The following is a 25014-nucleotide window of genomic DNA, read 5'->3' as shown; positions in this document are numbered from 1 at the left end:
CATCAGGACCTGGTGACTTGCTGACATCTAACTTTCCTAAGTGATTTTTAACTTGTTCTTTGTGTATCCTATCTTCTAAACTTACCCTCTCTCTGCTTGTATTCACTACGTTAGGCACACCTCCAGACTTCTCGGTGAAGACCGAAACAAAGAAGTCATTGAGCATCTCCGCCATTTCCAAGTTCCCTGTTACTGCTTCTCCCTCCTCGCTAAGCAGTGGGCCTACCCTGTCCTTGGTCTTCCTCTTGCTTTTAATGTATTTATAAAAGGTCTTCTTGTTTCCCTTTATGCCTGTAGCTAGTTTGATCTCATTTTGTGCCTTTGCCTTTCTAATCTTGCCCCTGCATTCCCGTGTTGCTTGCCTATATTCCTCCTTTGTTAGTTGTCCTAGTTTCCATTTTTTATATGACTCCTTTTTTATTTTGAGATCATGCAAGATCTCCTTGTTAAGCCAAGCTGGTCTTTTGCCATATTTTCTATCTTTCCTACACAGCGGAATTGTTTGCTTTTGGGCCCTTAACAACGTCCCTTTGAAATACTTCCAACTCTCCTCAGTTGTTTTTCCCTTCAGTCTTGCTTCCCATGGGACCTTACCTACAAGTTCTCTGAGCTTATCAAAATCTGCCTTCCTGAAATCCATAACCTCAATTGTGGTGGTCTCCCTTCTACCTTTCCTTAAGATCATGAACTCTATTATTTCGTGATCACTGTCCCCTATACTGTCTTCCACTTTCAAGTTCTCAACTAGTTCCTCCCTATTTGTTAAAACCAAATCCAGAACAGCTTCTCCTCTGGTAGCTTTTTCAACCTTCTGAAACAGAAAGTTGTCTCCAATGCAGTCCAGAAACTTATTGGATAGCCTGTGCCTCGCTGTGTTAGTTTCCCAACATATGTCTGGATAGTTGAAGTCCCCCATCACCACCAAATCTTGGGCTTTGGATAGTTTTGTTAATTGTTTAAAAAAGGCCTCATCCACCTCTTCCACCTGGCTAGGTGGCCTGTAGTAGACTCCTAGCATGATATCACCCTCGTTTTTTACCCCTTTTAGCTTAACCCAGAGACTCTCTACACAGCTATCTCCTACGTTCATCTCCACTTCAGTCCAAGTGTGTACATTTTTAATATACAAGGCAACCCCTCCTCCCTTTTTTCCCTGTCTGTCCTTCCTGAGCAAGCCGTACCCTTCCATACCAATATTCCAATCATGCGTCCCATCCCACCAGGTTTCTGTAATACCAATGATATCATAGTTGTATTTATTGGTTAGCAATTCCAGTTCTTCCTGCTTATTACCCATACTTCTCGCATTTGTATATAGGCATCTAAGATACTGATTTGATCTTGCCTCCCTGTTGTGCCCTGACCCTCCTTTCTCCTTGCCATTATAGGCCGTAGTCCCCCCCATTTCCAACCCATCTCCCAGTCCCGCACATTCAGCACTTACCTGTGGGCTTTGCTCACCTGCCCCCGACAAACCTAGTTTTAACTAATTCAAACTAAGTTAGTTCGAATTAGCGCTGTAGTGTAGATGTACCCTAACAAAGGATCTTGTGAAGGTCAAGACTATAATAGGATTCAAAAAAGAACTAGATGAGTTTAATGGAGCATAGGTCCCTCAATGGCCATGAGACAGCGTGGGAAGAGAGCCAACACCATATTCTGCATGTCCCTCCCCTTTATTTGCCAGAAGCTGGGAATGGGTTCTGAGATGAATCACTCAATGATTGTCGGTTCTGTTCATTCCCTCTGAAGCACCTGGCATTGGCCACTGTTGGAAGACAGGATACTAGAGCCCAGGAGTTATGTTGAGGGTCTCTCTGTCCCCACAGAGTTAGTAACAAAGAGAGAGAGATCCCAGACTTCAACTTCTACCCCTGCCTTCCTCCTGTCACCTGGTTTATTCACTGGCTTCTCTTGGACTTAGACCTCTCTGTAACGTGATCCTGTCTGTGTCCTTATACCTGACTCTTGGTTTACCCTCTGGTCTGAATTGGATGCTGCCTCTGTGGTAACTTGGCCTGACTCCTGCTCTGACCACTAACTATGACTGTTCACAACTATCTGGGCTAGTGAATCTGCAGGACTGGAAACCTAACTCCTTGACTGTGCATTTAACAGGCACTTTCAAAAATCGGCACTGAGAGCTCTCTATTAAGTTCTAGATTTAACTAGTTACTAAAGGTCGATTTTTAGAAAGAAGAACTGTTCCTAATGCTTGCAAAACATCTGAAACGAGGCTTCCTGTGTGAAGCTCTATGTTTCCCAGTTTTTGAACCAGCAGATAAGGTTAATCATCATACTGGTCACAGGAACAGAGACACAGTTATCATCCACAAGAAGCTTGGTAAATCAGTGAGTATCTCCTCTCTCTGTCGCTCTCTCACTCTCTCTCTCTCTCATTCTCTCTCATATATACACACAATCTAAATGACAAGGTATAATAAGTTATTAAGAATTAATACCAATGATGGTGTAATTAAGCAAGGGATACAGCATTTCAGAACCACTTGAGCTGGAAACCAGATAGAAAACAAGACAGGAATTGAGCTAAATTAAACTAGTTGGGAATAAGGTGCTACCCAAAACCTTCAGGACAAACTGGAGAAGTCTTGTTGAAAAATTTCTGACAAACTTTATATTTTAAAAACAACTCTGGATTTTTATTTTGAAACTGTTTCTGGAAAACATTGATTTGAAGACAGCTGCATCTAAGAACATGAGCACACTAAACATAAAATCCTTAACATCTGATCTAAAGGGTACCAGTTTTATTGCATGACAGGAAATAAGCTTGCAACTCCTGTTGTTAATCGAGACTGACACAAGAAAATCCACATGCACTATGTTGAAGATGTACCAGTCAACATTTTATCACCATGTGGAAAGAGGTTCTCTTCTGCTTAGAGAGACTTAAATGTGGTGGCAGAAAAACTGCACTGGCTCGTGCAGTACAAATACTTGGTATAAGCTTTCATATAATGTGCTATTTTCAATTGCTAATTAGCTGTTGTTGTTAAACAGAATATAGGAGTGGTTCTCACCTTTTCTGATACTGAGATCCCCCTTTCCTATTTAGCAAAACAGGAAGAGTGGGGTGGTCATGACCTTCTGACATCTGGCTGTGAACCCCGGACTAGAGAAGTTCTGGGATCAAGTATTATTCTGCTTTTTGTATATATCATCCCATTGTGGCAGGTTTGTGACTGCAGGAATTATCGAATTCTCTGTCTGAATTGCTTCCAGTCTGATTTTCTTTGAACCAGTTATATGGGAGGAAGTAGAGTCAAGTAATTAAAGCACGGGACTGGCTGCTGGAGTGCTGAGTCCTGTCATCACCTCTGTCGTATTCTTGCTTGGTGACCTTGAAGAATTCACTTAATTGCTTTGTGCTCCAATTTCTCTGACTCACTGTGCTACAGTAGAACCTCAGAGTTCCAAACACCCGAGTCAACCCCACACCTCATTTGGAACTGGAAGTAGCAGCAAAGTTTTAAAAAAAAAGCAGCAAATACAGCACAGTTCTGTGTTAAACATGAGCTACTAAAAAGGAAAGTTTAAAAAGATTTGACAAGGTAAGGAAATGGTTTCTGATCTTGGTTTGTTTAATTAAGACAGTTAAAAGCAGCGTTCTTCTTCCTCTTCTTCATAGTAAAGTTTCAAAGCTGTATGAAGTCGATGTTCAGATGTAAACTTTTGAAAGAACAGCCATTACGTTTTGTTCAGAGTTACGAACATTTCAGTTATGAACTAGCTCCATTCTTGACATGTTCATAACGCTGAGGTTCTACTGACGTGAACTTTCATCAACGTTTGTACAGTGCTTCCACAGGCATTCTACTACAAAGGAGGAAATAGGGTATATGTCTTTTGCTGGATATGTATATGTGTAAATAGGACACTTTGCTGCCAAAACAATACATTTTTGAAAGATGGGTTTCAGATAGCATTTCAGCTATGTGTGAAATTAATGCTGCGAGGCCTTGCTATACTGAGAATTAATGGTCCACTTTTTAAAATGGGAAGCAACAATGTAAGGAAAAGCATGATTTTTTTTCTTATGAGCCTTTAAACCAACAATTTGTATTTAACAGCAAAAACGGGTCAGAAACTTGCAATTTTTGCTTTTAGTGAGGAATTTAAAGCATCTGGGTCTGGGACTCCCCAAAGGGCAAAGACAGGTTTCATCCAGGTAGGGCCACACCTATACTTTTCCTGGCAAATGTGCTTATACCTAGAAAGCAGAGTAGTAATTTCAGCCTGCTCTGAACAGAAAGCAGTTCATACTTACTCCATTTCCTTTGGTTTTATTGGCATTACACTCCCCTCAAAAATATTGTTGTCTGCTGCACTATGACTTTAGAAAGCCACATCAGATCAATTTCAAAATGTCAGGGAATGTTCAAGGCTTCAATGGCCAGAGCCCTATTAGTTGGCAAGAATGGAGGGCAGGCAGACCCTGTAGCATGGGAGTGAAGGATATATTTAAATAAAGGAGAATTAGGGGGCACAAAATCCTTGGTGGGGGGGTGGATAGGAGGGTCTTGTCTGGGAAAGGGAGCATGGCACACAGAAGCCCTGGTAGGTGGGAAGGTGTGAATGGGAGGAAAGGAAGTTTGGCAAGCACATAGAACCCCTGGCAGAGGGAAATTTGTGGTGCTGTAGTGAGTCCTTGAAATGGAGGCGGATTGGCCAGGGCAGCCACCCTGGTCCCAACATTCAAGGATGCCAACTCAACAAGATTTGTGTGAAGACACGTGTGCTTCATGGAGAGGCCCTGAACCTATTTATCTCCCTGCGCAACAAAATACTGCCAGTCCTGTAGATGGGAGGATGGCACACAAAGAATTTCTGGACAGGGAACAGAGGGATGGGAGAAGCCCTTGATAGATGCAATTTACTTAGCCCATGCAAGCTGCAAAGTGCGCAACTCTCTAGTTGGTAATGTAAATGGAGTAAGAGAAAGGATAAATCCTTGCTTTCTCTACAAGGTTGCCTGGTCCTACGGTTTCCCTGCAGAGACTGACAGTGTTCCTTCTGCTCAGAGAGTCACTCCCTTAAATCCAGGGCAGAGGTAATGAGCCATGCCCGTTGGGACCACTATCTCTCTTCCAACGCCTGCAAAGAGGGTAGTTTAATATTTGATTTCATTTAGATATGGGGCGTACACAAACCCCACGCAAAAAGGCATCCATGCAACACTCTAGCTGCTCTTGGCAGACTTAAATTCAACAACATTTAAGAGGTGCTAAAAGTAAACTCTTCCTCTTCCCTCCAATCTCATCCAAATTATCAGTCACGTGAACATTACAGTTTAAATCCAAGAACCATAACACCTGTTTAAGGGGGACTGGCTCCAATAGTTTTACCAGCTTATCCATTGGAAAGGGGAAGCCTTGTGTTTGGAGTCTGAAAAGGGAAGGAAAACTTGGTGGGGGGGTGTTTTGTTCCATGATGCACTTGTACTACTATGGCTCTGTTCTCTAGCAATTATGCAACATTCATTCTCACTGATTACTATGAGACGGTTTTGACCAAATTGCCCTTGGGAGTTTATATCAACGTAGTTCCAAATGCAGCATGCTCCTTGAGCAATAATTTGAGATTTCATAACCAAATGAGTCAGGGCTGCAATTCTGAGTCCCTCTTACTTGAAGTGTCCCTAAATGCACAACTTGGAAAATATCTTCTAGTCATACAATACTATACTAAACCAAACAGACAGCGTGACTGTTAATTTTTCTATATTCAGTGTATGTCAAAATTTGAAAGAGAAACTGTGATCTTCTTGTTACCAATTAAGCTTATAAATCACTTTCAATCTTTGGAAACAGATGAATGTCCTACAGTAATAAGAGATAGGTTTGGAAAGAAATTGATGGATTGTACTATTTCTTCTAGAGCCATCCTCAAAAAAATATTCCCAGACACTACCAAAGCTCTACAGTAAAACTCATTCACAGTAACTTCATTGTTGAAATTGATATCTAGTAGAGACAAGATACTAGAATTCAGAATAAATGAAAACGTTTATGGTTATGATGTGACCTTCTAATTGAAGCATCTCAGTGAAAGTGAATAAAGGAAGTGTGAAGCACATGTTCTGCTTTCTTTTAACAGCAAGCTCAAAATAATTTATAAAATAATGTGCACAAGAAACTCTTTTACCTGACAGAGGTGTTCCTTTTGAAGAGTTTACTGAAAATGAAGCATGCAAAATTAATACATTTACTGACAAGAATGAGTTACGTGAAGAATTTTGTACAATCAGAAGTCATTTTGTCTGCTGAAGTTCTAGACTGAACAAGCACTGCAAAGAAATACTTTGATTTTCAAGATAGATAACAAATTCAGTGGGAAGCAGAAACTTAAAGAATTTGAAAAAAATATGATCTTACATATTTTGTTTTAGGTACTAAAGCATACACTGAAAAAGTATTTTTGTTAATTAATTCCACATGACAAGTTGATAGAGTGAATGCTTTAATTAGACTGAAGCCTAAACCATCTAATCACCGACCACGTGTACAGACAGGCTAGAGCAGTGGTCTCCAACCTTTTTAACTACAGGCAGTCCCTGAGTTACGCGGATCTGACTTATGTCGGATCCGCAGTTACGAACGGGGCCGTTCCTCTCCCTGGTCTCCAGCAGACCAGGGAGAGGAAGCAAAGCGGTGGAACACGTGGGCAGCGGACAGGGCTGTCCGCTGCCCACGCACTCCATGGCTTGGCTCTGCTTCCCCCCCCCCCCCCATCCCCCTGGTCTGCAGACCAGGGGGACGGGGGGGGGGGCAAAGCAGAGCAAAGCAGAGCCAAACCGCGGAGCGCGCGGTCAGCTGACAGCTGTCAGCTGGCCACGTCCTCCGCGGCTTGGATCTGCTTTGCCCCCCCCCCCCCCCCCGTCCCCCTGGTCTGCAGACCAGGGGGACGGGGAGCAAAGCAGAGCAAAGCCATGGAGCCCGAGGGCAGCAGGACAGCCACGGCGCGTCTGAGCTGTCCCGCTGCCCCTGTGCTCCGTGGCTTTGCTCCGGACACCTGTGGTACAGCAGCTGGGGCGCTGCCAGTTGGTCCCGTAGCGCCGCTCTGGGCGCTACTGGACCAACCGGGCAGCACCCCAGCTGTTCTGCCCCAGGCGTCCTGATTCAGCCACTGCTGGTCAGTTTCAGCAGCGGCTGAATCAGGACGCCTGGGGCAGAGCAGCTTGGGTGCTGCTGGGTTGGTCCAGTAGCGCCGAGGAGCGGCGGCGCTACTGGACCAACCCAGCAGCACCCCAGCTGCTCTGCCCCAGGCGTCCCCAAGTCAGCCGCTGCTGAAACTGACCAGTGGCTGACTACAGGAAGCCCCTGCCCCGGGCTTCCTGGAATCAGCCGCTGATCAGTTTCAGCAGCAGCTGACTTGGGGATGCCTGGGGTTCTTAAGTTGAATCTGTATGTAAGTCAGAACTGGCGTCCAGATTCAGCCGCTGTTGAAACTGATCAGTCGCCAGTTCCGACTTACATACAGATTCAACTTAAGAACAAACCTACAGTCCCTATCTTGTACGTAACCCGGGGACTGCCTGTACCAGATCACTTGTTCAATTTAAGTGCAATGTAAGATTTACTTCAAACCCAAATACCTTTCCCTGCTTGAGATGAGAGTGAAGGACAGTGTGTGTTTGTGAGAATGACAGACACACCCAGGCTATGTGTAGACTACTGAAAAAACTTCTTCCGAAGGAGATCATCCACACTACCAAAGTGCATTGAAAAAGTGATCTACTTTTTCGAAAGATAGCGTCCACACGGAATGGACGCTATCTCGCATTTAAGCTGTGATTACTATGGATGGAGTGGCCACCAGAGCACCTGTACTTTTTCGTCTTTCCGCTTCTTTTTAAAGAAAACCCTCTTCCCCATCCACACATGCCTTTTTCTGAAAGAGCTCTTTCAGGAAAAAGGTTTCTTCCTCATACAAAGAGATTTACCAATTTCAGAAAACCCCCTCTGTTCTTTCAATTTTCTTTCAAAAGAACATGATTGCAGAGTGGGCGTAATTGAAGTTTTTTCGGAAAAAATGACCATAGTGTAGACATACTCCCAGGGTGTGAGAGTGACAGAGATTTGTATTGCTAAGCTCCCTCCATCCCCTTTTCTCTGTGTGTGGCAATAGGCTACACAAGTGGGGGGAGGAGGGACACCCTGACATCAGTGCCCCCCCTTCTTCCTCCCACACCCTGAGCAGCAAGCAGGAGGCTCCCGGGGGGCAGCTGCAAGGCGGAAGGTAGAAGCAGCAGGATAGTGGGTGGAGGGACAATTGAAGTGCCAGAGCTTAATAGCTTGTCAGCCAAACCAGTCAGGATCACCTGTCAGAGGCTCCAGGATCTACCAGTAGATCCCAACCTACTGGTTGGTGACCACTGGGCTAGAGACTGCAACAATACCAAGCAAAATTTGCTTGCATATGTGGAAAGATGGACTTTACCCCTAGCAAAAAATACCCTGCAGGCTTCCCCAATGGTTTTTAAACTGTAAGCAGGGGCTGAACTACTGCTTGCTATCAGCCAGCTAACAGGAGAGAGCTGTCCTGGGGGTGGGTATGCTCACTCAAATGGGTTAGCTGTGCAAGATAATTAACTGTTAACTGTTGATACGTGAATACAGCTCATGCCAGGATGGGGAAGGAATCCGGGGTGTGGTTATGTAAATCCAATTCAGCCAGGGCTGATGGAGGATCAGTTGTTAGAATGGAATGTGATGTATTTGGCCTGTTGTGGGGGTCACAAATCATGCTGCCCCTAATGTGGGAACTGTAAAATATGACACCAGTGCTTGCAGGAGAGACACCATCATTGTAAGAGGACTCGGGTGAACAATCATCCCCATTCCAGAGTTGAGTGAATGGAGTTGGGGGGGAGGGGAGGGGAGGGAAGGGTTTTGAGCCCGGTGGTGTCATGCCTGCCATGTGTGAGCTGTAAGACTGGTTCAACCTGCCTTTTTCCCCTTTGGTCTAAGGATAGACCTAAAGCAGAGTCTATGAGGAGTCTTTTTGCTAGTCCAGTGGAAGCTGGACTCTCTTGCCAGCCTAGATGATGGCTAAAGAGTTGATATCACTAAGGCTGTGTCTACATTGGCGCGATCTTGCGCCAAAGTGGCCGCTTTTGTGCAAAAACATGCTGCCTGTCTATACTGGCGGGGAGTTCTTGTGCAAGAACACTGATGTTCTAATGTGTGAAATCAGTGCTTCTTGAGCAAGAACTATGATGCTCCCGCTCAGGAATAAGCCCTTTTGTGCAACTGTTCTTGCACAAGAGGCCAGTGTAGACAGGTAACATGAATTTCTTGCGCAAGAAAGCCTGATGGTTAAAATGGCCATCGGAGCTTTCTTGCGCAAGAGAGCGTCTACACTGGCACAGATGCTCCTGTGTAAAAGCACATCTCTTGCGCAAAGGCACATGTCAGTGTAAACACTCTCTTGCTCAAATACTTTAACGCAAGAACTCTTGCGTTAAAGATTATTTGCGCAAGATCATGCCAATGTAGACGTAGCCTAAGGGTATGGCTACACTACAAAGTTAATTTGAAATAACAGCCGTCAATAGTGTCTACACATGCAAACTGCTATTTCGGATTTAATTTGAAATAGTGGAGCGCTTATTTCGAATTTGGTAAGCCTCATTCTACGAGGAGTAACACCAAATTCGAAATAGCTAATTCGAATTAAGTGCTGTGTAGACACTTAATTCGAAATAGGGGGCCTCCAGCCCTCCCAGGGAGCCCTGGTGGCCACTCTGGGCCAAACCAGGAAAAATCCTCCCCTCTCCCTTAGCCCCGGGGCCCATAAAGTGGTAGAGTCTGGCTACTGGGCACGTGCGAGCCAGAGGCCTGTATGCAGACAGACAGCCCTGACAGCTGAGCACCCAGTGGCCAGACAATGAGCCGGGCAGCCAGCACCAGTCCAGTTTCCCCCACCCAGTCTCCTGGGGTATGTCTACACCACAGAGTTAGTTCGAACTAACTTAGTTCGAAATAGTTAATTCGAACTAAGCTAATTCGAACTAAAGCATCTAGAACTAAAAACTAGTTCGAATTAGCATTTTGCTAATTCGAACTAGCATGTCCACATTAAGTGGACCCTGAACAGGGCTTAAGGATGGCCGGAAGCAGTGCCGGCAGGGCATCAGAGGAGGACTTAAAGCGTGGAGCTGCTGTCTCAGGCTAGCCGAGGGCTGCGCTTAAAGGGACCCGACCCCCACCCCGGACAGACAGTTCTCAGGGGTGCCCCGCTTGAAAACCAGTCCTGGCTTGGAGTGCCCGGAGTGCCCACACTGGGCACATCACACCACTCGGCCATCAGCCCGGCTGCACTTGCCGCAGGCTGCCATCTGGGGAGAGGGGGCAATTGGGGGGCTGCAGGAGAGCTTCCACCCCCAGAAGCCCGCAGAGCCAGCCCAGTCCTCCCTATCGGGGGCTCATACCCCATTCCTCCCTCACCTCCTTCCACTTACCCTTCCCTAGCCCCCCTTCCTGATGTACAAAATAAAGGACAATTGTGTTCAAAAATGGAATCTGTCTTTATTGAACAAAACTGGGGGAGACTGGGAAAAGGAGGTGGGAGAGGGGAAGAGAGAGGCTGGGAGAGGGGAGGGCAACTACAATGATCAGGGGTTGGGAAGAGGTCCCATATGAAGAGAGGCTAAAGAGACTGGGACTTCTCAGCTTTAAAAAGAGGAGACGGAGGGGGGACAGGATATAGGTCTCTAAAAGCAGGAGTGGGGTGGAGAGGGTGCATCAAGAAAAGTTCTTCATTAGTTCCCATAAAGAAGGACTAGAGGACACCAAAGGAAAGGAATGGGTAGCAGGCTTCAAACTAACAACAGAAAGTTGTTCTTCACAAAGCAAAGAGTCAACCTGTGGAACTCCTTGCTGTAGGAGGCTGTGAAGGCTAGAACTAGAACAGAGTTTAAAGGGACGTGAGATCAATTCATGGAAGTCGGGTCCATGGAGTGCTATTAGCCAGGGGGTAGGAGTGGTGTCCCTGCCCAAGGTTTGTGGAAGGCTGGAGAGGGATGGCACGAGACAAATGGCTTGGTCACTGTCTTTGGTCCATCCCCTCCAGGGTCCCTAGGGTTGGCCACTGTCGGCAGACAGGCTACTGGGCTAGATGGACCTTTGGTCTGACCCAGGACGGCCATTCTAAGCTCAGGGCTCAGGGTCGGGGGTCTCAGTGGACCCCCTTGATTCTCTTGCACACCTGCTCCTGGGTGGCCAGGCTGGCAGCTATCCTGCCCAAGCCGGCCACTTTCCTGTGCCTAGTGTGGAGCTCGTGGACGAGGTCCACGATGTCCGCACTAGCCCAGGCGGGTGCCCGCCTCTTGCGGTCCTGGGCAAGCTCCCGGGAGCCGCCAGCCTGGTCCCGGGAAGAGGGGGAGGGCTGGGGGGCATCGGGTGGCTGGCTCGAGCCGTGCCAGGTGCAGGGTCTGCTGGCTGGGTGCTGGCAGGCTTGCACCTGGCACGGGCACCGTAGCCAGCCCGTGCCCCTTTAAAGGGTCCAGGGCCGGGAGGGGGGCATAGAGTTTCCCTGGTGTTGGCCAGAGTGGCCACCAGGGAAACCTGGGGAGGACTAGCCTCCCACTAGTTCGAATGAAGGGTCTACACAGCCCTTAATTCGAACTAGCTAGTTCGAACTAGGCTTAATCCTCGTAAAATGAGGTTTACCTAGTTCGAACTAAGTGCTCCGCTAGTTCGAATTAAGTTCGAACTAGCGGAGTGCTAGTGTAGCGCCTATCAAAGTTAGTTCAAACTAACGTCCGTTAGTTCGAACTAACTCTGTAGTGTAGACATACCCCTAGTGCCCAGGGGCCAGCCAGGGGCCATAGACAGCACATGCCCGCCTGGACTGGTGCAAAGATCATGGACCTCATTGAGGTGTGGGGGGAGGCCCTCAATGTCCATGATCTCCGCACCAGTCAGAGGAATGCCACCGTCTATGGCCACATAGCGGCCATCATGGCCAGCAAGGGACACAGGTGCACCCAGGAGCAGGTGCGCCCGAAAATAGAGCTCCGGCAGGCGTACACCAGGGCTATCGGGACAGCGCTGCAGCAGGGGCTTCCACCTGCCCCTACTTCTCTGCCCTTGACTGAATCCTGGGGGGCGGGGTGGTCCACACCAGCCCAGGGGGCAGCGATCTGGGAGCTAAGGGCCCTGACCCAGGCGTAGCAGAGGGGCCACCACCAGCTGTCTTGGCACTATACACAGCACAGGGGCATGGGTGCGGTCTCGGGACAGCTCCCACTCCCCGGCAGAGCTGGACACTGACCACTTCTCCACAGCCGCACCAGCTGCTCATGAAGGGTGCACCACACCGCCCGGGACATGCTCCTGCACCCGTGGCCTCAGCAGGACCACCACGTGGCAGGGGTACCGAGAGCAGCACCTGCAGGCCCCGTGAGCCCAGATCTGGATCATGGAACAGCAGGCGCAAGAAGAACAGGAGTTCCAGCAGGAGCTGCTTACCCATCTGTCACCATCTGCAGGCACTGGTGCAGAGCGTGCTGCCCCGTGCCGGTCTCGCACCTGATGCCCCCCCAGCTACTGTTCCTCCTTCCACTCCTGCCCCTCCCACCTCTCCCTCCTCAACCTCCACACACCCCACCTTAAACTCTGCATCCTCCTCCCCACCCCCTGGGGACGCTGAGGCCCCCTCCCCCACAGTGCTGGGGGGGGCAGTTGGCCCAGCGAGACCACCACCCCTGAGTGCTGAGCTTCCCCTCCCCCTTCTCCCCTTGCTTCCCCCTTCCAGCTCCCTCTTTCAAGTTTTCCCCCTCCCCTCTCCCACCCTCTCTTCTCCCCTCTCCCGCCACCGTTCCCAATCTCCCCAGAGTTTCACCCCCCCCCAGTTTTGTTAAATAAACAGAGTTTGTATTTTTGAGACAAAAGTGCATTTTATTTGACATCAGGGCTAGGGAAGGGTAAGTGGAAGGATGAGAGGGAGGAATGGGGCACAAACCCCCAGTGGGGCAGACCGGGGAGACTGTTAGCGCTCCTCAGGGTGGAAGCTCTCCCACAGGGCCCCCTGGATCCTGACAGCCCCTCGATGGTCGTCCCAGATGGCAGCCTGCAGACAGTGCAGCCAGGCTGCTGGCAACGTGTCCACGAGACGCAGCAGAGTCCCCAGGGGCAGGTCTGGTTCCACGTTGCAGAGTGCCGTGGTGCCCCGAGTGAGGGCAAGCAGAGCACTCCAAGACACAAATGCTTTGCTGTCCCTCAGCGAGGTAGATCAGCAAGCAGAGAAACCTGAGAACTGTCTGTCTAGGATGGGGGGTAGGGTCCCTTTACGCACAGACCTCGGATAGCCTGAGGCAGCAGCCCCACATGCTAAGTTCAACCCTGATGCCCTGCCACCACTGGTTCCAGCCAGCCTTACCCTTGATTCAGGGTCTACTCAATGTGGACGCACTATTTCAAATTAGTTTTTGTGTATAGCTGCGTTATTTTGAATTAGCTTATTTCGAATTAGTTAATTAATTCAAAATAGCGCTGTAGTGTAGACATACCTTAAGAGCTGAAGTCACTGGTCTGTCCTGGAGCCAGACCCATTGCAGCCAGTGGAGCGGCTGGCAGGAATAACCAGCGGGTGGCCAGTAGGCGTGGTGGCAGGCGGAGCAAGCGGACCACAGGAGCAGCTCAAAGGTGGCACGGCCTCAGGCTCAATGAGTGGAGTCATCAGGGTGATGTGTCAGGGTCCGCACTGACTGGACAGAGCTGTGGAGTGGAGTGTTTGAAGTGGGGTACGGAGAAAGTTTGGGAAAGTGAATGGAACCCTTACATTGTTGGATTGGTGAGCCTGAGTGGCAAAGGACATTGCTCAATCCCTTGGAGCTGGGATGGTTACTTGTGGAGGGTTATGAGCTCTGTTTGTGGTATTTTCCCAAGTTAATGCCCTGTGACTTCTCTCTCTCATTCATTAAAAGTTTATTTTCCACACACAGACTCTGTGCTTGCGAGTAGGGAAGATTTGCCTCTCAGATGCACCCAGGGATGTGTGAATTTCCCAGGCTACTGGGTGGGGGCTCGAGCTGGTTCTGTGTGAGATGAACCCCTAGATATTGAACCCAGCCCTGGCTGCTGCCGGCCCTACCCAGCAGAAGGGTTACAAAACATTATTTTCATTTGTTGGCCCCTAAAAAATTTCAAATGGAGGAAAATCTTAGCCATAGTCTGAGGACCATAGACTGAAAAACACCACTTTACTGCATGTATTTGTCTACTCACCCACCCTCGATTTACATATCTGATAGAAGCAGGTGTGGTTTAGCCTTGGAGACAGTGTTTGAGAGAAGGAGATTGATACAGGGCGTCTCTGCTATACATCCAAGATAAGTTCCAAAAAACATGAGTGGCTAGCAAAATGAGGTAAAGTGGGGATTTTTTTCCCCCAGGGCTGACTTCCATTTGCACAATTTTTTTGTGTGTGCGACTTAAGAGCAGGGAAATAGGAGGATATATACCATGTTTTAGCATATATAACCTGCAGGTTATGCAAAGTTTTACAACCCCCCTCACGGGCTATACTCATCCGCGTGTCATACACTTTTTTTTACTGAAATTACAGGAGGACAAGACTGACTCTTCCTTGATAAAAGCAGCATGGGAATACCCTGAGACCTTCTTCCCTCTGTTGCATCTGTCCGAACATGGGTGGCTCTCCCTGAGACGGGGGGGTGCTGTGTTTAAGAACACAGCTCCTTTGCTCAGCTCCTGGCTCTGGTTGCCTGGGGCAGACAGCTCACCCCCGGGGCAGCTGTCCCAGCTATGGGCAGGTGGGGAGGGTTGGAGACAGTGCGAGGGATAAGCCCAGCCACCTTCCCTTCCCATGCATCCTCCCAACAGTAGATGCTGGGCTACGGCCATCTACTCTGCACTTTGGCAGTTGTATCTGGAGCTCAAATGCTTCTGTGCGACAATCTCAGACCTTGATGCCTGAGTTAATTGCCCTCATTATCATTCATTAACAGTACCCACAGTTCATCTCCCACAGGCTATACACATGCACGGGTTATCAAAGACTTTTTTTACACAATCAGGAGAAACTGTGGGTTTTGCACAGGTGCGGGTAATAAACGTGCGCGGGTTATATACACTAATTTATGGTAATGCATCAGTTCCTACAAGCATCAATGATAGTAGTGTGGAGCCGATGTATACCAGGATGAATTATAGCAGGGACACCCTGTACTAGCATGTCAGAGGGGTAGCCATGTTAGTCTGTAACTTTAAAAACAACGAGCAGTCCTGTGCCACCTTAGAAACTAACAAAGATATAGGATCATGAATTTTTTGTGGGTAAAATCCACTTCATCAGATGAGCTGGAGTGGAAATAGCAGAAACCAAGGTACTTATAAAAGCAAAAGCAGTTACCTGTCTATTGTAAGACCTGGGTTAATGAAGCTAATTAAGTAGACTGGATGTGTCTCATTCATAGCTTTTGATGTGAAAATGCAAATGTCAAAGGCAAAGCTTTGCTTTTGTCAAAACTTCCTCAGAAAACTCACCCTCTGAATTTCTACCGTTTGAAGATTACACAATCCAGAGAAGGGGAACTATCACCCACAGGATCTCACAACAGAGCTATCTTTAAGCACAAGAGGCTGAGACACATTCCTCAGAGATGAACATTATCTTCCTTACAAAACAGGGTTTTCACTTAATGAAACTTTTCAGCCCGATTTTAAAATTGGTGTTGGAGGATAAATATTTGATTCCCCCCTTCCTCTTTACTTCTCAATGGTTTATCACTTTTTTTATGGCACATAGGTTCTGGCTAATCTGCATATGTCAGTAGAGTATCTTCTGTAGACAACCCTGACAGACTTTAAAGTCAGAGTGACTGTACACAAAATATAACAAAATCCTGAGGCAGAAAATTGCATTGTGAATTAGGGAACACCTTTGCTTGATCTTGATACAAGGTGGGTTTGAAAATATCTTTTATTGAACCAACTTCTGTTGGTGAGAAAGTGCAGCTTTGGAACTTACACCGAGTTCTTCAGCTCTGTCTCTCTAATATCCTGGGACTGACTTGGCTAGAATAACACTGCATACAAGAACTGTTGACAACAGCATTCTAAATGCAGAATGTTTAATTAATCACTTTTGGTTTGTTTCAGCTTTTTGTACTACATTGGGTATTACAGTTGTTCCCATAAGTGATAAGCCACATGAAACTGCTATCCATTAGCCTCTCCACTCATTGGCTACATCTACATTGTAGCCTTCTTGCGGAAAAGCATATGCAAATGAAGCATGGCGTGGAATATCGCTGCGCTTCATCTGCATAAGTAATGCGCTCCCATGTTTGTGCAACAGGCTTTTGTGCAAAAACAAGCTGTGTAGACAGCTCCTTTTTGCGTAAAAACGCTTTCTTGCACAAGAGTCGTATTTCCAAAACCACTGCTCGTTTTTGCGCAAAAGCCTCTTGAGCAAAAACGGGAGCTCATTACTTATGCAAATGAATCGCGGAGATATTCCATGCTGTGCTTCATTTGTGTATGCTTTTCCGCAAGAAGTCTACAGTGTAGATTTAGCCATTGAGAGGAAAAAAGCCAGATTCTGCTGCAATTGTGGAAAGCCAGGCGCTATGGTAGAGTTTAGCACAAAAAGCTACAAGAGAAGTAGCTCCTCTTCATTTGGTGGAAGTATATAGATCACTGAAGTTAATGCACAGGCTCCTATAGACTTCATTAGGCTTCAGCTCAGAACCTTAGGTCTGTTAATGAGCCATTCAGTGCTCTGGATTGTCCAGTCCCGCATTTCTATAGGGAAGCAGTAGAAGATGCTTTACAATGGTGGAGTCTCAAAACTTATTCCCACCTCTTATCTCAGGCTGCTGGTGAATGCTTGGAGAATCATCCAGCCCTTTGAAACTCATCAGCCAGCCTTCAATAGCAATTAAGGAGACAGATGTTTGAGGTGATTATTCCACATCCTCATTTATGACTGCAGTTGGTTGGGGGGAGGAGGAGATCAAAGGGGTGAAGGAATTCTTTAAAAAAAAATAGGTAAGAAAATATTGGAATATACTAATTGAAGGGAGGGGCGTGTCATAACTTTTGCTCACCAGGACTGTTTGCCCACAAATCTTTGAAAATCACCTACTATTAGTGAATCTGTCCCTCAGGGAACCCTCAAAATTTACCATTTTGTCTTGCCAGCAAATTCAGTCATAAATGTTCTTCAAAAATCACTTAGCTATGAGCACCTTGGAAATGCATCTCATCAGCATGCTCAGGAACTAACACTAATGAAAACCCAGTTCTCCTGTTCTTGCATGGTAGGCTAGCTCTGCGGTAAGCAATCTGAATGGATCCATTTCACACGGAATGATCCTGGATTTCACATTATGAAGATCAATTGTAAAGTTTCATGAGAATTGGGCCCAATGGGGCTTCTGAAATAAAATGATCTGTTCATTTTTTGAGGAAGAACGGCTCTTGCGCAAAGGGGGGGGGGGTTGCACAAAAAGGCGCTGTCTACACAGAGCTTTTTTGTGCAAAAACCTCTTGTGCAAAAGGAAAAGGAAGAAGAAATGCAAACGAGAGTGCTGCATATGGAAATGAGCTCTCCATTTGTATTTTCTCTTCTGCAAGAGGTTTGTAGAGTAGACATAGCCCTTGTGTATTGGGGACATCTTTAAAGCTGGTAAGAGCCAGGGTGTGGCTGACTGGCTGCAGCACAAGCAGAAACATATGCATGACTTACATGCTGATGACTGTGAGCAGTCTAGTTCAATGGCTATTGAAAAGGGTACCCCAGTTTACAGGACAGAGGTGACACAGCTACCCATTAGTCTGGATTGTGCCCCAGTAGGCCACAGACCTGTCCTAGGGCTCTGAGTTCTATGAGCCTGTGACAAGGTTCGATTCACTGCCGCAGTGCCTCCTCCTGGCACTCCTGGGAATTAGCTCTAATCACCACTGCGCCCATCTCTGGTGATGGCAGCAAGGCATCACCGTCTCCGGGTATGTCTACACTACCCCGCTAGTTCGAACTAGCGGGGGTAATGTAGTCATCCGCAGTTGCAAATGAAGCCCGGGATTTGAATTTCCCGGGCTTCATTTGCATGAAGCCAGCCAGCGCCATTTTTAAATGCCGGCTAGTTCGGACCCCGTGCCACGTGGCTACACACGGCACGGAGTAGCTAGTTCGGATTAGAAGCCTAATCCGAACTAGCTAGTCCGTGCCGCGTGTAGCCACGCGGCACAGGGTCCGAACTAGCCGGCATTTAAAAATGGCGCCGGCTGGCTTCATGCAAATGAAGCCCGGGAAATTCAAATCCCGGGCTTCATTTGCAACTGCGGATGACTACATTACCCCCGCTAGTTCGAACTAGCGGGGTAGTGTAGACATACCTCCTAGATCTGTGTCGCTCCAAGGACCACGGCATCCTCTTCAGGTGCGCCCTCTGGTTGTGCCACACTTTGTGCTCCCCGCCTTCTGGAGGAATGTTGCAGTTCCTTAGTCCAATCACTTCCTCAGCAGCAAGGGAGACAGAAGGAGTCCTGGGCCCACCCTCTGTCCTGGGTCCTGGCCCAGGGACCCTATAGATGGTTGCCACTAGCAAGTGTCCTCTGACTCTTCCCAGTACCTTTCCTGGGCCACTTCCCTGCAGCACAAACACTCTCTTTGCACTTGCCTCAGGGCCTCTGCCTGCAGGTTCCTTCAGCCTGCCAAGAGCTGCCTTAAGCGACCTGGTCCCTGTCTGCAGCACTGCTCTGTCCTGTTTGCTTGCTACCCATTGCAGGCAAGACAGCCAGTGCGCCTTCCCCCTGAAGTTCTATAAGCTGCTCGGCACTGCAGCTCTTCTTATATGGGCCTATCTCGCCCCTGATTGGCTGCTCTTATAAGGCCTTCTGTGATTTGCTGGCTCCTCCACAGCCTTGCTGAGGCTCTATTAACACTCTATGGGCCAGTGGGGTTGATGCCCCATTACATTGTGGCTGAGTACATTATCTAACAAATAGCCTTCATTTTGGCATTCCTTAACTTTACAGAGCAAGATTTTATAGCCTTAATGTTTCTTTAATGCAGGCTTTATTTGTAAGTAATATATTTTTAAGCAGGCCAGGCAAACCAGAAGCTGTACAATGTTTAACCATCAGGGAGACAATGACATGAATAAAGCACTTAATGAAGAGTTCTTCTTTTTGATGGATACCACATCAACATGGTGCCACAGAACATCACTAGGGAACTGTCCAGCAAAGCATCCTCTGAAACTATGCGGCCGAGAGGCTGGTCCCAGCCTAGCCAGGAACAATAAAACAAAACTAGTGCCACCAAGAGTTTTCTGTACTTTACGCTTCCAATGTACTCATACATGAGGGCTGTGTCTACACTGGCCACTTATTCTGGAAAATCAGCCGCTTTTCCAGAATAACTTGCCAGCTGTCTACACTGGCCCCTTGAATTTCCGGAAAAGCACTGACGATCTACTGTAAAATCATCAGTGCTTTTCCGGAAAAACTATACTGCTCCCATTCAGGCAAAAGTCATTTTCCAGAAAACTGTTCCAGAAAAGGGCCAGTGTAGACAGCACAGATTTCTTTTCCGCAAAAAAGCCCTGATCGCGAAAATGACGATTGGGGCTTTTTTGCGGAAAAGGGCGTCTACATTGGCACGGATGCTTTTCCGGAAAAAGTGCTTTTCCGGAAAAGCATCCTGCTAATGTAGACACGCTTTTCCCGGAAATACTTATAACTGAAAACTGTTCCGTTTTAAGCATTTCCGGAAAAGGGGGCCAGTGTAGACGTAGCCGAGGTGGCAAATATCACACCTAAAACTTTTATTCTATTTCAAATATACCAAGCTCCCTCAAAACACTACAATTTACAAGAGTGCTGTTACTAGGCAAGAATGTATGTCACCTCTGCTCGCTCATGAAAGGCAACTCAATATTTGCAACTTTTTAATTTATTTCCTGTAAATATTTGCATAGGTTTGGCTTGCAAGAATGTTTGCAGAAACTCTTGCAGATCTACCCACACTACAATGCACTCTGGAAAGGAATTAGTCAAATCCTTCTGTTTAGGAAAAAAGCAGAAGAAACAATATCATAGGATTTAGGTGACCAATTGCAGAGTACAAATACTTAATTTAAAATCATGAATATTCAAAGCTATACTTGTGAATAATTAATGAGAAATCCATAAGCTGGAATAGTTTATATAAAATCTTTGAATATTTTTCAGTGAGTAACATTTTTAAATAGCGAAGCTTGTTCATAGATAATTTGCAGATAGCTGCTTAACATTTTCCTAGTTTTGGTATAATTTACAGAAAATGTCTATTAAATCATTAACTCCAACCAACTTTCATACCCTAGATAGTAGGCATGTCTGATACTGAACAAATAACTCATTAGAGTTGAGGCACAGGGCCACAACTCAAGTGGATCATTTTAACTTCAATATTAAATGTCAGCAGAATACGGTAACTAGAAAAAAGATAATCAGTACTAACCATGGATATATTCAAAAATATATTTTTAAATAAAAGATTTCAAATAAAACAACATAATGGAGAAGATTGTGATTTCTAAATAATTAGGTGCTATTCAGGGAGGAGTTCGAATACCAGGTTATATATTGTAAAATTTCTATCAGGTTAGAAGCTGACAACAATGTCATGAATATTGCTTGGGTAGTAGAGAACAATGCTCTGTTTTTATTCGCCCATCAATATATACCATGAACATCTTTCATTGTTTGGATTTGGTCTAAATTGCAAAAGAGGTTAAACTTGCCATTTCATCTCTCAGCATAGATTCTGTGGCCAGGTTGTCTAATCTCCTCTTCCACGTTTTCCCAGTTAGCAGGTAAACCAGCCATTTGTTGTATATGTATATAAGAAGATTATAATTAAAAATAGGAACAAAAGAGCCTGATTCTCATTTACCTCAAGATCACTTGGCATTGCTCTGATGATGTAAATGGTCCTTCAAGTTAAAATAAATTCTATTTATACTCATTTTCTTCAAGGCTCCTTTGCATGACTACAACAGTTTAAAGTGGCCTTGAGATAAATGAGAATCAGGCCTAAAGACAAAAAGGAACCATTTTCTTAATTAAAGAGTACACACCTTGTTCTTGTTTTCACAAGGGCCCCTTTAATTCATTCTGATCATATAAAGTGTCCTAAAATACTGCTATTAAGGCTACTTTACATTGCCATATTGGAGTAAACGGGCCCTTGTACCAGTCTGGGGTTTTTTTTTTCAGAGCCAATGAAAACCAGACGTGGAAGCACTTTTACATGAGAAATTTAGGAGCTCGTTAAAAGAATAAGAATTAGAAGTAGACAAATAATTTTCAACAAATAATGAAGATTGTAAATGTTGCCTGTGCCTTCTTAGATGCTCTCTGCCCATAGCCTACCAATACATACCCACTCATGGCTTATTGGTATGGGGCGGGCTAATGCCATCTGAATGTCCTTTGGCAAACTGAAAAAGCTTTAAGGGTGTGACTACACAGCAATGTTATTTTGGAATAACACTAGCTATTCCAAAATAACATATTGCACATCTGTACAGCAAGCCTGTTATTTCAAAATAAATTTGAAATAATGGGCCTCTTACTCTGACTTCTGTAAACCTCATTGTATAAGGAGTAAAGGAAGTTGGGGGAAGAGTGCTCTATTTTGAAATAAGTGCAGTGTAGATATGTCCAAATTTGAAATAAGCTATTTTGACTTAAACTAAGCAACTAGCATAGCTCAACTTGCATAGCTTATTTCGAGTTTAGCCCTGCTGTGTAGATATATCCTAACTGTGCTCTCTCTTCTGTTGCTCTCTTTTTGACTGATTCAAACACTTATTTAAAGCACACTTACTAGCAATGCAGTTCTGAACTAGCCGCCCCAGCTATTAGTCACCAATTAGCTTTCATGTGTGTTATGGCCCTGACATGGTTTACTGAAGACAAACACTAATTGTACAAATAGGAAACAATATTAAGAGTGCTCAAACAAGTTAATTCTAAATTCTTTTGCTAATAAGACCTGCAATTTTGTTTTTACATTTTACCATCAGCAATTGTTATCTTGCTTACAGCAAAGGGTATTTGAAAGTGACAATCAAGAAGCACAGTACATGCTAATGACTTGTATGAACATATAATTATATAATACAATGAATTTCATTCCTGTGTTTCACTGTCATACTATGTAGTACCCTGTAAATAATCACCCATTCCTTCATTCTTAGGCCATTGTCAGATGGATACTTCTGCCAGCGAACCAGAGATGGAGATACCAACAACAACATATAGCTATGATGAAGATGACACAGTACCATGCCAAAAAGCTGATGTTAATCGATTTGCATCCCAGTTTCTGCCACCACTGTACTCCTTGGTGCTGATATTTGGCCTGGTGGGCAACGCACTAGTTTTGCTGATCCTGATAAAATACAAGAGGCTGAAAAGCATGACTGACATCTATCTGCTGAATCTGGCAATTTCCGATTTGCTCTTCGTTCTTTCCCTACCATTTTGGGCTTACTATGCAGCACACGAGTGGGTTTTTGGAAATGCAATGTGTAAAATTCTTTCAGGGGTCTATTATGCTGGCTTCTACAGTGGGATGTTTTTCATAATACTTTTGACAGTCGATAGATATCTGGCAATTGTCCATGCAGTGTTTGCTTTAAAAGCTAGGACAGTTACTTATGGCATTCTCACAAGTGTTGTCCTTTGGGGTGTAACATTATTAGCTTCTCTTCCAGGGTTAATATTTCACAGTATTCAAAAGGAAGGTACTCGTTGGACCTGCAGCCCTCATTATCCATCAGGTTATGAAAGAGAATGGAAGCAATTCCTGATATTAAAGATGAATATCCTGGGACTTTTCATTCCACTGGTCATTATGATCTTCTGCTATGCAGCAATTATAAAAACATTATTGAGATGTAGGAATGAGAAAAAACACAAGGCAGTCAGACTTATTTTTGTCATAATGGTTGTTTATTTTATCTTCTGGGCACCATATAACATTGCTGTTCTCATGTACACTTTTCAAGAGTCACTTTCCATGAACAACTGTGAAAGCAGTGGTCAGCTGGAGTTAGCAATCCAAGTGTCAGAAGCCATTGCAATGTTCCACTGTTGTATCAACCCCGTGATCTATGCCTTCGTTGGTGAAAAGTTTAGGAAATATCTTTATAATTGTTCCCAAAAATACATTGCAGTCTACCTCTGCAAACACTGTCCTGCTCTTCGTAGTGTTAAATTAGAACCGGTTGTCTCAACATACACTCCATCCACTGCAGAGCAGGACATCTCTGCAGGTTTGTAAAGTGCATTAGAAATGTAGCCAGTAAAAGTTTCATCCTCCTTTTAATTTAAAATGTTGTGGAAGTAATCAAAATTCAAGTGGGCATTACCATTAAAAATTATAGAGGTACCAGTCACAGTAGCTAATTTTTTGTGTGTGTGGCACTGCAATATTTCTCATTCTCTGCCCAGAGAAGACTACCAACTTCACAGTAAGTGAAGTACCATCTTTTGATGAGCATCCTCTTCAACATGGAATTCAATGCAGTAAGATTTTGTTCTCTAGAAGTTGGCTAAGGAACAAAGTGTAAACATGATTGTCACTGCGCCCCCTTGCTTTATGAAAATTGAACATGCATAACTCAGAACTGCTTTACGCAAAATAGATCTTGTAACACATTTTAAAGTTACAATCTGTTGAATTTGTATGTCCTGTTTTTGTGTATGTATCATTCTTGTAGGAGAAGTTAGAAATATGAAGTGTGAATCTGGTTTTAATTCTAAATGTGCTAATGAGGGTTATAAGTGATACTTCAGGATCTCAATGGCTCAGTAGTCAAATCAATGACCCATGAATGATTTTTATTTTTCCTATAAACTCAAACTATGGTTGGTCGTAATATTGGTACTGGAATCCATCTTGGGTCAAGTACTTTTCCACCCTGGGGGAAAGTCTATTTAAGGAAGGGAAAGCAATTAGGTCTTTTTCTTCAGCTGGCCTTTGGAAACTGCCTCGCTCACCCTAAGGAAATACACATGCAGAAACCTGAAAACAAAGAACTCTAAAGAACTCTGAAAAGCTGTAGACCCAGTGACCCAGAGTAAAGATCAACTCTGACTTGAAGCATTTTACCTTAAATAAGAACAACTGCTTAGGGTAAGAATTTGCATGTAACAAGTTTCTTAGTGGATTAGAATTAGTTGGTGTCTTTTATGTTTAATTTAATTTAGTAACTTACTTTGATCTGTCTATTTCACTTGCAATCACTTAAATCCTACTTTTTATACTTAATAAAAACACTTTTGTTTATTATCCAGCCCAATGTAAATAATTGTTACCGGGTGGGGGACAGGAAGCAACTACTGTGCATGACTCTCTTTCATTGTTAAGAGGGTGAACATATTTATGATCTTTCTCTGTGTATAACTTTTAGGGTATGTCTATACCAGCCACCCTAGTTTGAACTAGGGTGGCTAATGTAGTCATTCAAACTTGCAAATGAAGCCCGGGATTTAAATATCCCGGGCTTTATTTGCATGTTCCCGGGCGCCGCCATTTTTAAATGCCCCGTAGTTCGAACTACCTGCCCGCAGCTACACGCGGCATGGGCTAGGTAGTTCGAATTAAAGCTCCTAATTCGAACTACCGTTACTCCTCCTGCAATGAGGACGAGGGTGGCAGTGTAGGGTACCATACATAGGGTAAAATGGATTTATTTGGCGGTTTTGTCCTCTTTTGGGGGCTGTGTTCCTGGGTGCTGTCAGTGGCCTTATAGCTGAGCTCTCCCAAAGATGAACTGGTTCAGTGTCTGTGTTGCTCTGCAGGGGCTGGTCACCCACCCAAACTCTGTGCTTTGGCTGGGGAAGACCAGAGCTTCTGGACCAGCAAAACAGGATGGTGGGGAATCCCAGAGGGCAGAAAGGCAGTGGGTTGATCAGCGCAACAGGGAGCATGTAAGACCCTAAAGCTTTGGGGAACTTGTTC

At 45.4% G+C, this 25014-nt stretch overlaps 1 protein-coding gene across 2 annotated transcripts; it reads left to right on the top strand.

Annotated features, from left to right (window-relative positions):
- The first annotated feature begins 2242 nt into the window (after nt 1-2242).
- On the top strand, nt 2243-24358 carry LOC102460133 (C-C chemokine receptor type 5-like). 2 transcript variants are annotated; one of them, XM_075921897.1, is made up of 3 exons: nt 2307-2352; nt 3077-3572; nt 22244-24358. In XM_075921897.1, exon 3 carries the CDS (start codon nt 22255-22257, stop codon nt 23329-23331), a length of 1077 nt encoding a protein of 358 aa, XP_075778012.1. In that variant the 5' UTR covers nt 2307-2352; nt 3077-3572; nt 22244-22254; the 3' UTR covers nt 23332-24358. The 2 variants fall into 2 exon arrangements, with proteins under 2 accessions (XP_075778011.1, XP_075778012.1); XM_075921896.1 differs by lacking the exon at nt 3077-3572 and having other exon boundaries at nt 2243-2352.
- Nucleotides 24359-25014: the final 656 nt, after the last annotated feature.

Source organism: Pelodiscus sinensis, chromosome 2 (genome assembly GCF_049634645.1).
Source record: "Pelodiscus sinensis isolate JC-2024 chromosome 2, ASM4963464v1, whole genome shotgun sequence".
In the NCBI taxonomy this organism is placed as follows: Eukaryota; Metazoa; Chordata; order Testudines; family Trionychidae; genus Pelodiscus; species Pelodiscus sinensis.
This window is presented reverse-complemented; position numbering and strand designations above follow the sequence as displayed.